Source organism: Gallus gallus, chromosome 6 (genome assembly GCF_016699485.2).
Source record: "Gallus gallus isolate bGalGal1 chromosome 6, bGalGal1.mat.broiler.GRCg7b, whole genome shotgun sequence".
NCBI lineage: Eukaryota > Metazoa > Chordata > Aves > Galliformes > Phasianidae > Gallus > Gallus gallus.
Window position 1 is genome coordinate 609,063 of NC_052537.1, and position 12,232 is coordinate 621,294.

At 58.3% G+C, this 12,232-nt stretch overlaps 2 protein-coding genes across 3 annotated transcripts in view; one reads left to right on the plus strand and one right to left on the minus strand.

The window, feature by feature from the left end:
- The window catches only part of LOC121111076 (protein MANBAL-like), a 614,289-nt gene that overhangs the window by 513,853 nt on the left and 88,204 nt on the right, over positions 1–12,232 (minus strand). The gene's annotated exons all lie outside the window — the stretch shown is intronic.
- LOC124418395 lies at positions 4,470–7,944 on the plus strand. The gene is made up of 5 exons (XM_046943334.1): positions 4,470–4,633; positions 4,732–4,803; positions 4,905–5,150; positions 5,250–5,541; positions 7,896–7,944. The coding sequence occupies exons 1-5, from the start codon at positions 4,510–4,512 to the stop codon at positions 7,942–7,944; spliced, it is 783 nt and encodes a 260-aa protein (XP_046799290.1). The 5' UTR covers positions 4,470–4,509.

A 12,232-nucleotide genomic window follows, 5' to 3' on the forward strand; every position in this document is an offset into this window, starting at 1 on the left:
TTAATTTCTAGTGCCAACAGGTCTGTCCAACAGCTCTGCTTAGAGGAGAACCAGAATTTGTTTCAGGCGCATGGTCCTGAAATCTGGAAAACCCCGATGTTTCCAGGTGCAGGTAGTACAGACTGGATCAATGGGCCAGGGTTAACTGTATGAGTTTCCATAGGGCCAAGAGTTGGGTCCACCCCAGACAACCCTACAGGTTTGGGGAGGAGTGGCTGGAAAGCTGCCTGACGGAAAGGGACCTCGGTGTCCGGATGGACAGTCAGCTGAATATGAGCCAGCGGTGTGCCCAGGTGGCCAAGGCGGCCAATGGCATCCTGGCTTGGATCAGGAGTGGTGTGGTGAGCAGGACGAGGGAAGTCATCCTGCCCCTGTACTCGGCATTGGCGAGGCCTCACCTCAAGCACAGTGTTCAGTTTTGGGCACAGAAAGGACACGGAGGTGCTGAAGCAGGTTTAAAGAAGGGCAACAAGGCTGGGGAAGGGCTTGGAGAATATGCCCTATGAGGAGTGACTGAAGGAACTGGGGCTGTTTAGTGTGGGGAAAAGGAGGCTGAGGGGAGTCCTTATTGCTCTCTGCCAGTACCTGCAAGGTGCTTACAGCGAGAGCGGGGCTGGTCTCTTCTCACTGGTGACAGGATGAGGAGAAATGGCCTCCAGTTGTGCCAGGGGTAAGTTTAGGTTGGACATCAGGAAAAACTTCTTTACAGAAAGGGTTGTTAAGCACTGGAATAGGCTCCCCAGGGAGGTGGCTAAGTCACCATCCCTGAGTGTGTTTAAAAACACGTGGCGCTCGGGGACAGGATTTAGCAGGGGGGTTGTTAGAGTTAGGCTAGTATGGTTACGTGTGGTTAGACTTGATCATTTTTAAGGTCGTTTCCAACCTGAGCAATTCTATGATTTCACGACCCTCTCCTAGTTACCACTGGCAGAAACCACGCACATTTGTCACAGAAAAATCAATCAATCAAACAACCCTCTATCCAGCACATCAGCTCTTGAACAAGACTGTTGTTTCCCAGGTCATTCTCTGTATTCATTTCTTTTCGTATGCAGCACAATCAGATCCTGCCCAGCAGTGCTTCTGGGAAGAAAGCATCCACCTCAGAGCACAGGACCTGAGATTGTCCTCTGCTCCCCCCACCGCCACTGGGCTTCAGCACAGCTGTGCTGGGATGTCCTCTGGAGTCATACACACGAGCACAAGCAATGCATATGCAAGACCCCTGGGAGGAGCTGCAGTACTACGTCACATCAGGGAACCTGGGACAGATGCAACACCTCAGCCTGATGGGCACACCTCCTCCAGATAAAAACATCCCAGACATTCCTCAAGAATCTTCCAGTTACTTCTAGACATCCAAGCCAGATTCCATGAAACAGCTGGGAGATAAAAAAAAATGAAATACAACTATTTCAATGGCCCCCTGCCTCTTTGGTCCTTACCCTTCTGGGGCCATCCGCTGCAGTGGCATACTCCATCACTGAAACCACGGTAAAAAAAAAGCAAGAGCCAGCATCCCAGCAGTCCAACACATCAGTGCTGTGAAGGACACTTTGCCAGGTTCAGAAACATCTTGTATATTTCGATTTTCATTGGTTGAACAAATGGGTCTGGGGGAAAAACACAGGGGAAATCAAACTCCTTATGCCCCTGGGATCAGATCGGGCCCCTCAGTGCCCCAGAGTCCCAAAGTCTCTCCTCGCTCACACACCCCTACAACCTCTCAGCCCCCAAACCCAATGCTTTAACCCTCAGAAGCCACACCAGAACTCTCCCCACAGAGGTCTACAGTCACTCACAGGACCCTCAGCCCCGCAGATCCAAAACCTTCTCCTCAGAAACCACCCCAGAACCCTCCTCACAGACAGTCCCTCAGCACACAAAACCCCTCACTTCCACCTCAGAAACAGCCCCACAGCCCTCCTTACAGACTCCTACAGACAGACCAGCACAGGCCCCCCCACTCCCCAAGGCCCCCAACTGCCGCACAGAAGCAATCCCAGGACGCTTTCCAGAGTCTCTCTGCCCCTCACAGACCATGCCCTGGCTTTGCTGAACATCATTAGGACACCACTCGTGACCGCCTCCACCCGGACACACAGCCATTGAGCACAGCTCTCTGGCTGCGACTGTCCAGCCAATTCCACCCCATAGCCCACCCTTCGAACACAGACCAATCCAAACCAGTGTCAATCTGTCTCTACTGCAATGGTGCAGAGGATGGCCACCTCACAGGGCCTTTTTGCTGCCTCCAATTACTGCGGTCATCGATCACTGACAGCCCCTCCATCTCTGAGCCCTACAGATAACGCTGGCTCACCTCCACTGCTAAAGGCCCGGGTAACCCCACCCAGTGTTGGCTGGTGACAGTGGGAAACCACTGGGCCCGAATATCCTCCCTCAGAGAGAAAACTGTCCCAAGGGGTGAGAACTCATTGCAGGGATGGTCAATTTCCACTGGGACGGGAGGCCCTTGGGAAGGAAGAGCACTGCGCTGCAAAATGCCCATTGGGAGGGTCAGTGATCATTGGAATGGGAAACAACTGGGATGGGAAGGATGTTTGCCTACGAAAAATCAAACCATCTCAAGCCTGGGGGAAAGGGGCTGACCCCAACGGTCACGCAACCCCCCGTGGGGGGAGGGGCTCCCCTAACTGCCACTCTCCAGCTGTCATGGCAGGTAAGGCAGCAGGCTTCCCCTGCTCCCGTGCTTCAGCTGGCCCCAGCGCCCCAGATCCCACCCCTGTAACCCAGATCTCACCCCAGCACCCCAGATCCCACCCCTGTAACCCAGATCTCACCCCTGTAACCCAGATCCCACCCCAGCACCCCAGATCTCACCCCTGTAACCCAGATCTCACCCCAGCACCCCAGATCCCACCCCTGTAACCCAGATCCCACCCCAGCACCCCAGAGCCCCAGATCCCACCCCTGTAAGCCCGATCTCACCCCTGTGCCCCAGATCCCTCCCCAGCGCCCCAGATCTCACCCCTGTAACCCAGATCTCACCCCAGCACCCCAGATCTCAGCCCTGTAAGCCAGATCTCACCCCAGCACTCTAGATCCCACCCCTGTAACCCAGATCCCATCCCAGCACCCCAGATCCGACCCCTGTGCCCCAGATCTCACCCCAGACCCCCAGAGCCCCAGATCCCACCCCTGTAACCTAGATCTCACCCCTGTAAGCCCCAGATCTCACCCCAGCACCCTAGATACCACCCCTGTAACCCAGATCTCACCCCAGCACGACAGATCTCACCCCTGTAACCCAGATCTCAGCCCAGCACCCCAGATCTCACCCCTGTAACCCAGATCCCACCCCTGTAACCCAGACCTCACCCCAGCACCCCAGATCTCACCCCTGTAACCCAGATCCCATCCCTTTAACCCAGATCTCACCCCTGTAACCCAGATCTCACCCCAGCACCCCAGATCTCACCCCTGTAAACCAGATCTCACCCCAGCACCCCAGATCCCACCCCTGTAACCCAGATCTCACCCCAGCACCCCAGATCTAACCCCTGTAAACCAGATCCCAACCCATGTAACCGAGATCTCACCCCAGCACCCCAGATCCCACCCCTGTAACCCAGATCCCACCCCAGCACCCCAGAGCCCCAGATCCCACCCCTGTAAGCCCGATCTCACCCCTGTGCCCCAGATCCCACCCCAGCACACCAGATCTCACCCCTGTAACCCAGATCTCACCCCTGTAACCCAGATCCCACCCCTGTAACCCAGACCTCACCCCAGCACCCCAGATCCCACCCCTTTAACCCAGATCTCACCCCTGTAACCCAGATCTCACCCCAGCACCCCAGATCCCTCCCCTGTAACCCAGATCTCACCCCAGCGCCCCAGATCCCACCCCTGTAAGCCCGATCTCACCCCTGTGCCCCAGATCCCACCCCAGCGCCCCAGATCTCACCCCAGCGCCTACTTTGGCCTTTCCCCACAGAGAGAATCCCTCGAGGAGCGCTGACGGTGCCTCTGACACCCGACGCCATTTTCGTTGAAGCGACTGTGCCGCCACCGGACCCCGCCTGGATGCAGCCCACCATCCGCGGACCGATGCCGGTACCACCCCGACCCCTCCCTGTCCCCACTGCCACCTACCTGGCGCCTCAGGCCTCTGTCTGGCCTGGGGTACCAGGTGTCTGGGGACAGGCAGCGCAGCTCCCCCCTGGGGGGCTGCCCCCAACTGTGGGGCTGCACTTGCCCGTGCTGCAGCTGCTACCTGGGGGGCTGCACCCAGGTATGGCTCCCCCCACTGCCCCTGCTCACTGCTGGGGACATCCCCTGCTGGCAGGGACGCTGCTGCCCCAGCAGCCGATGGGGCTGTGGCCTGGGGCTGTGTTCCACGGGGAGCCCCCGCAGCCCGCAGGCACCTGCCTGCCGCAGGCCCCCGGCCGCCCCGGCCCCCCACCAGTTCTTTTGCAGGTACCGTCACTGCAGGAGCAGGTGCTCCCCGTGCCCCGCACCCTGCCCGCCACCTGGGAGCCACCGATGGAGCCCTTTCAAGACGCCGTGGTGCTCACGGAGGACCAGGGGCACCCAGCGCCCACCGACGTGTGCCCCCATCCCGCCACGGCTCAGCTCGCCTGCAGCGCTGCGACGCTGGAATCAGGCGGTGAGTTCAGGGGCTGCAGAGCGGGTGGCAGGCTGTCCGCACCGGGTGGCTGTGGGAAAGCTGCCACTGCCCCACTGGGGATGTTCTTGCTTTCCCAGCAGTGACAACGAGCGCAGACATCCCGGAGGACATCGCGGACATCCATGATCTCCTGGCATGGCTCAACGACGGTGAGTTTGGGGGCAGCAGAGCTGGCGGGGGTCGTTGGCACCCAGTGGGTGTGGGAAAGAAAGCTGGCATTGCCCCACCGGGGATTTTCTTCCTTTTCCAGAAGTGACATCCAAGACAGGCATCCTGTACGACACCGCAGACATTGATGACCTGCTCACGTGGATCAACAACGGTGAGTCTCTCTCTGAGGGGCAGCAGAGCTGGTGGGGGGGTGTCTGCACTGAGTGGGCGTGGGAAAGCCGGCATTGCCCCGCTGGGGATTTTCTGCCTTTTCCAGAAGAGGCACCCAGCACCGACAGACTTGACAACGACGTGGAAATTGACAATTTGCTCACCTGGATTGACGGTGAGACTGTGGTCTGCAGAGGTGACGGGTGGGTGCCTGCACCGAGCGGGTGTGGGAAGACTGCCATCATCGTTCGGGGGGATGTTCTTGCTTTCTCAGAAGCGGCGAGTGCTCTGGAGGTCCCCCAGCACAACCAGGACCTGCCCGGTGTCACAAGAGAGGGGACCAAAGACACTGCGAACAGCTGCCAAATGGAAGAGCTGATGCAGTGCATCACTGCCACGGAGCCACTGAGCCCAGATGTCTCCAGCAGCCTCGACTCCTCTTCTTCCAGCACAGAGCACTCTGACTCCTCCAGGGCCAGCAGGGAGCTGAGCAAAGAGACACAACCTGAACCAGGGCTCCTCAGCAACTCGCTCTGGTGGCAGCCAGCATCCCCTGAGCTGCCCGTGCCGACCCCCCTGGCTGCCCCTGCGCCTCCGTCGCCCCACACCACACATCTGATGGAAGAGGCGCGGCGGAGGCAGCCCCGGGTGGTTCTCACCCGCCTGGCACTGCCGCCCCCCCTGGCTGCCCCCAAACCCCTGTTGCTCCGCACCGCACATCTGATGGAAGAGGCGCAGCGGAGGCAGCCCCGGGTGGTTCTCGCCCGCCTGGCACTGCCACCCGGATGCATCTCCTGCCGGGTGGCAGACAAGCACCCCGGGGACAGCACCGAGCCAGCCAAGCACCCCGTGCCTCCTTTCACGCAAAGTGGACAGGTCATGGAACAGGTGCAGCGGAGGCAGCCCCACGTGGTTCTCGCCCGCCTGGCCCTGCCACCCGGATGCATCTCCTGCCGGGTGGCAGACAAGCACCATGGGGACAGCACCGAGCCAGCCAAGTGCCCAGCGCCCGCCTGCACCACCACAAAAGGCAAGAGCACCGGGCACGAGCAGCACACCGGCAGCGTCCCAGCCAGAAAGAGGAAGCTGCCGCGGGGCCAGGATGTTCCAGGCCACAAACACCGGCGCTAGGCGAAGCTGGCTGTGTCAGCACGGCGCGCAGCAGGAGGACTCGGTGCCCATCACAGCCCAACAGCTGCTCGAGAGGGAGCGTGCCAAGAAACCGGCCCACTTGGTGTAGCAGGAGACGTGGCCATAGCCGACAAACACGGCTCCCTGTAGCCCTGGGCTCCTCGCTGGCCCCCACCATGCCCAGAGAGCAGCGGCAGTGTTCCGGGGGCACCAGCACTGGCCCCAGCCTTCCCCCTCCAAATCTGGGCTGTCCACAAACGGCATCTTGGGCTGGGGCAATGCGGGACTCTGAAGCTGATGGACCGCAAAAGTGTTGGACTGTCAAAGCTTTGGGCTGGGAAATGTTGGCTGGGGGGTGGGAAATGGTTGGGGGGTGGGAATTACTGGGGTGGCAAATGTTAGGGTGGGGGGTGGTTGTGGGCTGGGGAACTGTTGGTGTGGGGAATGGGTGGGGGGAGGGAATTTGGGGTGGGAATTCTTTGGGTGGGAACTGAGGGTGGGAATCCTTGGGGTGCTGGGATCTTTTTGGGGTTGGAAATGAAATGGCTGTACTGTGCTATTGTTGGGGTGGGAATCTGGGGTGGGGAACTGCCGGAGTGGGGAATGGGTGGGGGGAGGGAACTTGGGGTGGGAATTCTTGGGGCGCTGGCATCTTTTTGAGGTTGGAAATGAAATGGCTGTACTGTGATATTGTTGGGGTGGGAATTTGGGGGGTGGGGAACTGCTGGGGTGAGAAATGGCTGCTGTGGGAGATGGTTGGCATCAAAAAGGATTGGACTTTGTGACTGCTGGCATTGGAGGTGTGGGGAGGGGGAGGGAATTTTGTGGGGTGGCAATTCTGGGTGGGAAATTGTACTCTGATCATGTTGCACTCCGAAATGGTTGGAATTTGGAGGAAGGAATTATTGGGGTGGGAATTTGGGGGGCTGGGAAGTGTTTTGCAGAGGGAGGGAACTATTGGTGGGAGGGAGCCGGGGCGGGGGGTGGGGGGGGGGAAGGTGAGAAATTGATTGCGGGGTGGGAGCTGGGGGGTGGGAAATTGATTAGAGGGTGGGAATTTTAGGGGGTGGGATCAGAAACAATTGTCAGGGTGGGAAATGGTTGGGAATATCTATTGTCATTTATTTGCTGTTTTGTACGTTCAATTATTAAATGCTTGGCGTTCACTTTCCTACACCTCTGCCTGCAGTCGTTTGTGCAGCACCAAAGCCCCCCCAGGTCCCCGTGCCCACCTCTGGGGATGCTGTTGTGGTGGGGTGGCTGCAGCGAGCCAAGAGCTCCTCCAGTCTGAACATCTCCATCACCATCGCTGCTGTCAACGTCTCTGTTGCCTTGTTTTGTTCCTGGGGAAGGCGACGGTCACGTGCTGAGCAGTGGGTGTGTTGAACTGGGGGCACTGGGCACTACTGGAGGCACTGGGAAGTCCACTGGGGGGCACTGGGAGGCTACTGAGGGCCGCATACAGCACTGGGGTGGCTCCAGGCAGCACTGGGGGGCACTGAGTTTGCACAAGGAGACTCTGGACAATACTGGGAGGCAACGGGAGCTTAGTGGGGAACTGCAAAGAGCAGCAGGGGGCACTGGAGAGCTTTGGACAGCACTTGCAGGGTGGGAGGAGGTTCCCACAGTACCCGGGCGGCACCTTTTAACCTCATTAATTTGCTGTTCTCCAACATCTCACCCACGGCATTAAGCAATCCGTTTCTTCCATGGGGGAGGCTTTCTCCTTGGGGCTGACCCCCCCCAGCGCCACTGTTCCACGCATTCCCACCCTGATGCTGTCACTCAGTGACACATTTGTCACCGACAGACTCCCCGTGGGTCCTGAGGTGGGCTGAGGGGTGTCCTGTGAAAGCAACCCCAGTGACAGCCCCCAGCCCTAGAAGGCTCAGATCCTGGAAAACCACCGTTAATGCTGCCAAAATCAGCTTCATCTCATCACCCTGGGACTCCATCTGGGGGCTCTGTGGAAGCTTCCCCTGTGTCAAGCTGGTGCTACCCCGTGCTCGTTGACGATGCTTCATGCTCTGGCATACACACCTGCAGAGGTTAAATCTGCTCTGCACCCTCGCTTCAAGTCAGACCTTTTTCAACGGGTTCAAATATTCTCCCAGGTAGAAAACCAAAGGGACGTTCCAGCGGAAGAGCACTAGCAGGAGGAGCCTCCCGCATTGCTGCTCCCAGGACCCACAGCACTCATTTTTCCCTGCCTGCACAACGCTTCTTTGTCTGCCCACGCACTCCTGGCTGTGCACATATACTGACAGACATACAGATACCTTGTCACTGCTCTTCTGCCTCCACGTTTCTGGAGTACTGGGAGTTTTGTCTTCACACAGGAACTCCGCCAAGCCTGTATGTCCAGAGCTGCATTTTCCAGTCCATGGCACCTTGATCCCAGGACGTGCTCCGCCACGTGCTTCTAGGACATGAACATCTGGTGTTGCACAAAGGCCCCTGAAAGTAAAAGCATCCCGGCAGGTTTGCACTGCTCCCACACTCCCCAGCGCTCTCTCTAAAATCTCACACAACACAGACTCTCTCAGACTCTTGACTGCAGCCCAGTAGCACAGGATCTCCCCTCTCACTTTATGAGAGAAGAGGCCATAGTTTGTCTTTCTTTCTCAGCTTTGCAGATACCATCAGGCAAGAACTGGCTTTCCCACCCTGCAGCCAGGAGTGCTCCAACCTGAGGGGTGAGTGGCTGTGAGAGGAAGGTCTCTGCGGAAGCGCAGCTCATTCCTCCCCTCTGACAGGGCCAGAAGGCATGAGACAAAAGAGGAAAGCACAGTGCGTCTGCATTTCCCTCGTGGCTCTTATTTCCTGCGTTACGGTGGGAAACGAGCTGAGCCGCTGTGCCTCTCTATTATGGTTAGCTCTGCAGCTCTGCCATCATCTTTAGACTCAGCTGTTCCTGTGCATAATGCTCCACACAATCACCCTGCAGAGGTCAAAGCCCTGCCTGGCTGCTGTCACTCACCTGGAGGTTGCAGGGTGCTGTACCTCCTGCCTGTACCTGCTTCTAGGTGTCGCTTGCAAGACATTGAGAGTCCACCTGGTTGGAACTGCGGTCAACAAACACAAACGTGAAACAAGTAAGAAGGGATTCTTTTGTTTCACAGGCTTTCACCTTTGTTAAAACATGGTCTGCTGCGGAGCACGGCTGGAAGCGTTTCACCTGTGCAGAAAAGGGGTGGAGCCTGGTCCCAGCCCTCCCTAACCTCATTTAAGGGCTGGCTGTCTAAGGGGAAGAATCTCTACTGGGACATCTGCTCTCTGCTAATACCTTCTGAGTCCTGTTCTTCAGAAAGGGGTCTTTCTTTACTAGCTTGAGTCCTTCACCATTCTTGGGAAAATTAAAACACAGTAAAGCAGCTGTATCTGCCACTACCTTTCACTACGGTTACCATTTTAGGTTATGGTTAAAGGTTGAACTTGAGAGTTGGACTGCTGCCACAAGGCTCTGGCTTTGCCGGGCATCCCTCCGGACTGGGCCCCAAAGCAGCCCCAGCTGAGCCTGGTCCTCCTCCAGCCTGGGCCTCCTGGGTCCCAAAGCAGCCCCAACTGAGCCTGGTCCTCCTCCAGCCTGGGCCCCAAAGCAGCCCCAACTGTGCCAGGCCCCCCTCCATCCTGGGCCCCAAAGCAGCCCCAACTGAGCCTGGTCCTCCTCCAGCCTGGGCCCCAAAGCAGCCCCAACTGAGCCTGGTCCTCCTCCAGCCTGGGCCCCAAAGCAGCCCCAACTGAGCCTGGTCCTCCTCCAGACTGGGCCCCAAAGCAGCCCCAACAGAGCCTGGTCCTCCTCCAGCCTGGGCCCCAAAGCAGCCCCAACTGAGCCTGGTCCTCCTCCAGCCTGGGCCCCAAAGCAGCCCCAACTGAGCCTGGTCCTCCTCCAGACTGGGCCCCAAAGCAGCCCCAACTGAGCCTGGTCCTCCTCCAGTCTGGGCCCCGACGCCCTGGCTCTGCCTGGGCCCCCTCCAGACTGGGCCCAAAGGAGGCCTCAACTGTGCCAGGCCCCCCTCCAGACTGGGCCCCGAGGCCCCGACTGTGCTGGGCCCCCCTCCAGACTGGGCCCCAAAGCAGCCCCAACTGAGCCTGGTCCTCCTCCAGACTGGGCCCCGACGCCCTGGCTCTGCCTGGGCCCCCTCCAGACTGGGCCCAAAGGAGGCCACAACTGTGCCAGGCCCCCTCCAGACTGGGCCCCGAGGCCCCGACTGTGCTGGGCCCCCCTCCAGACTGGGCCCCAAAGCAGCCTCAACCGAGCCTGGTCCTCCTCCAGCCTGGGCCCCAAAGCAGCCCCAACTGAGCCTGGTCCTCCTCCAGCCTGGGCCACAAAGCAGCCCCAACTGAGCCTGGTCCTCCTCCAGACTGGGCCCCAAAGCAGCCCCAACTGAGCCTGGTCCTCCTCCAGTCTGGGCCCCGACGCCCTGGCTCTGCCTGGGCCCCCTCCAGACTGGGCCCAAAGGAGGCCTCAACTGTGCCAGGCCCCCCTCCAGACTGGGCCCCGAGGCCCCGACTGTGCTGGGCCCCCCTCCAGACTGGGCCCCAAAGCAGCCCCAACTGAGCCTGGTCCTCCTCCAGACTGGGCCCCGACGCCCTGGCTCTGCCTGGGCCCCCTCCAGACTGGGCCCAAAGGTGGCCACAACTGTGCCAGGCCCCCTCCAGACTGGGCCCCGAGGCCCCGACTGTGCTGGGCCACCCTCCGGCACAGGCCCTGCCTTAAGCCCCGCCCCCCGTGGACAGCTCTGCTATTTGCCTGCTTTGTTTTTTCTCTCTCTTACCTCTTATTTCCCTGTTCTCTCTGCAAATGCATTCAGATCCCCGGGATGGAGTGCGCTGATACTGCTGCGTTCTTCCTGCACCAACTGTCCGGGCGGCTCAGCATGTTCTACAGAACAGCATGCCTTTGGAAATGCTCGGAGTATGTAGCCTGACAGCAAGAGCACACTGCGCTCTTCTGGCTATTTCTCAACATGTCAGAGGGACAGGAGTGTGCTCAGCCTTGTGTGGTTGCACGTATGCAAAAATCCCTATCGCAGCTGTAAACATCTTTGTTGTTCTGCTTTACAGCAGTAGTGTGTGACGAGAAGCCTACAACTATCAATTTAGAGGAGGTAATTAATTGTGACAGTTCCCCTTTCTTCTTCCCTTGACGATGGAGGTGATGGGGTTCTCCTATGCTATGTGCTGGTGTAATACCTCTGAGCCTCAGTTTTGATGGGTTCAGCAAAGCTCATGGCAACAGGCTTTGGTCAGCCTCAGATCTGCTGATGAGATAAATAGATGATGATAAGAGAGACCGAAAGAAAAATCACGAGGCAAGAGTTGTTTTTTTCTTCTAGTCAGCACGCCATCGCTAAATCTTCCATACTGTGACTTTTATCTTGATAGTGATGATCCCTTCACCTCACACGTTTAGCACAACGCTTTCTGTTGTGGAGATTCCCATCGTGAATCTCACCCACGGCATTAAGCAATCCGTTTCTTCCATGGGAGAGGCTTTCTCCCTGGGGCTGACCCCCCCCCAGCGCCGCTTGGCTCTGCCCTGGGCACTGTGTTCCACGCATTCCCACCCTGATGCTGTCACTCAGTGACACATTTGTCACCGACAGACTCCCCGTGGGTCCTGAGGTGGGCTGGGGGGTGTCCTGTGAAAGCCACCCCAGTGACAGCCCCCAGCCCTAGAAGGCACAGATCCTGGAAAACCACCGTTAATGCTGCCAAAATCAGCTTCATCTCATCACCCTGGGACTCCTACTGGGGGCTCTGTGGAAGCTTCCCCTGTGTCAAGCTGGTGCTACCCTGTGCTCGTTGACGATGCTTCATGCTCTGGCATACACACCCGCAGAGGTTAAATCTGCTCTGCACCCTCACTTCAAGTCAGACCTTTTTCAAGCACACCCTTACCTGCCGTTGCTAAGCAAGCACCTGCCTGCCTTTGCTTAGCAAGCACCTTTCTTCCCTTGGCCTATGATGAGTGGATACAGGTAAGAGAGAAGAGCAGAACTGAGGATGAAATTAAGAGAGATGAGCAGGAACAGATTGGAGAGCTGGAGAGGGGGAAAAAGCATGCTGGTAAAACAAGAGTAGAAGAGAAGAAGGAAGGATACAGGTAAGGAAGAAGTGCAG

Coding starts and splice junctions, on each gene's coding strand:
- LOC124418395 (XM_046943334.1), top strand. CDS start 4,510: ATGGAGCCCTTTCAAGACGCCGTGGTGCTCACGGAGGACCAGGGGCAC. Junction 4,634..4,731: donor TGCGACGCTGGAATCAGGCG/GTGAGTTCAGGG, acceptor TTGCTTTCCCAG/CAGTGACAACGAGCGCAGAC. Junction 4,804..4,904: donor CCTGGCATGGCTCAACGACG/GTGAGTTTGGGG, acceptor TTCCTTTTCCAG/AAGTGACATCCAAGACAGGC.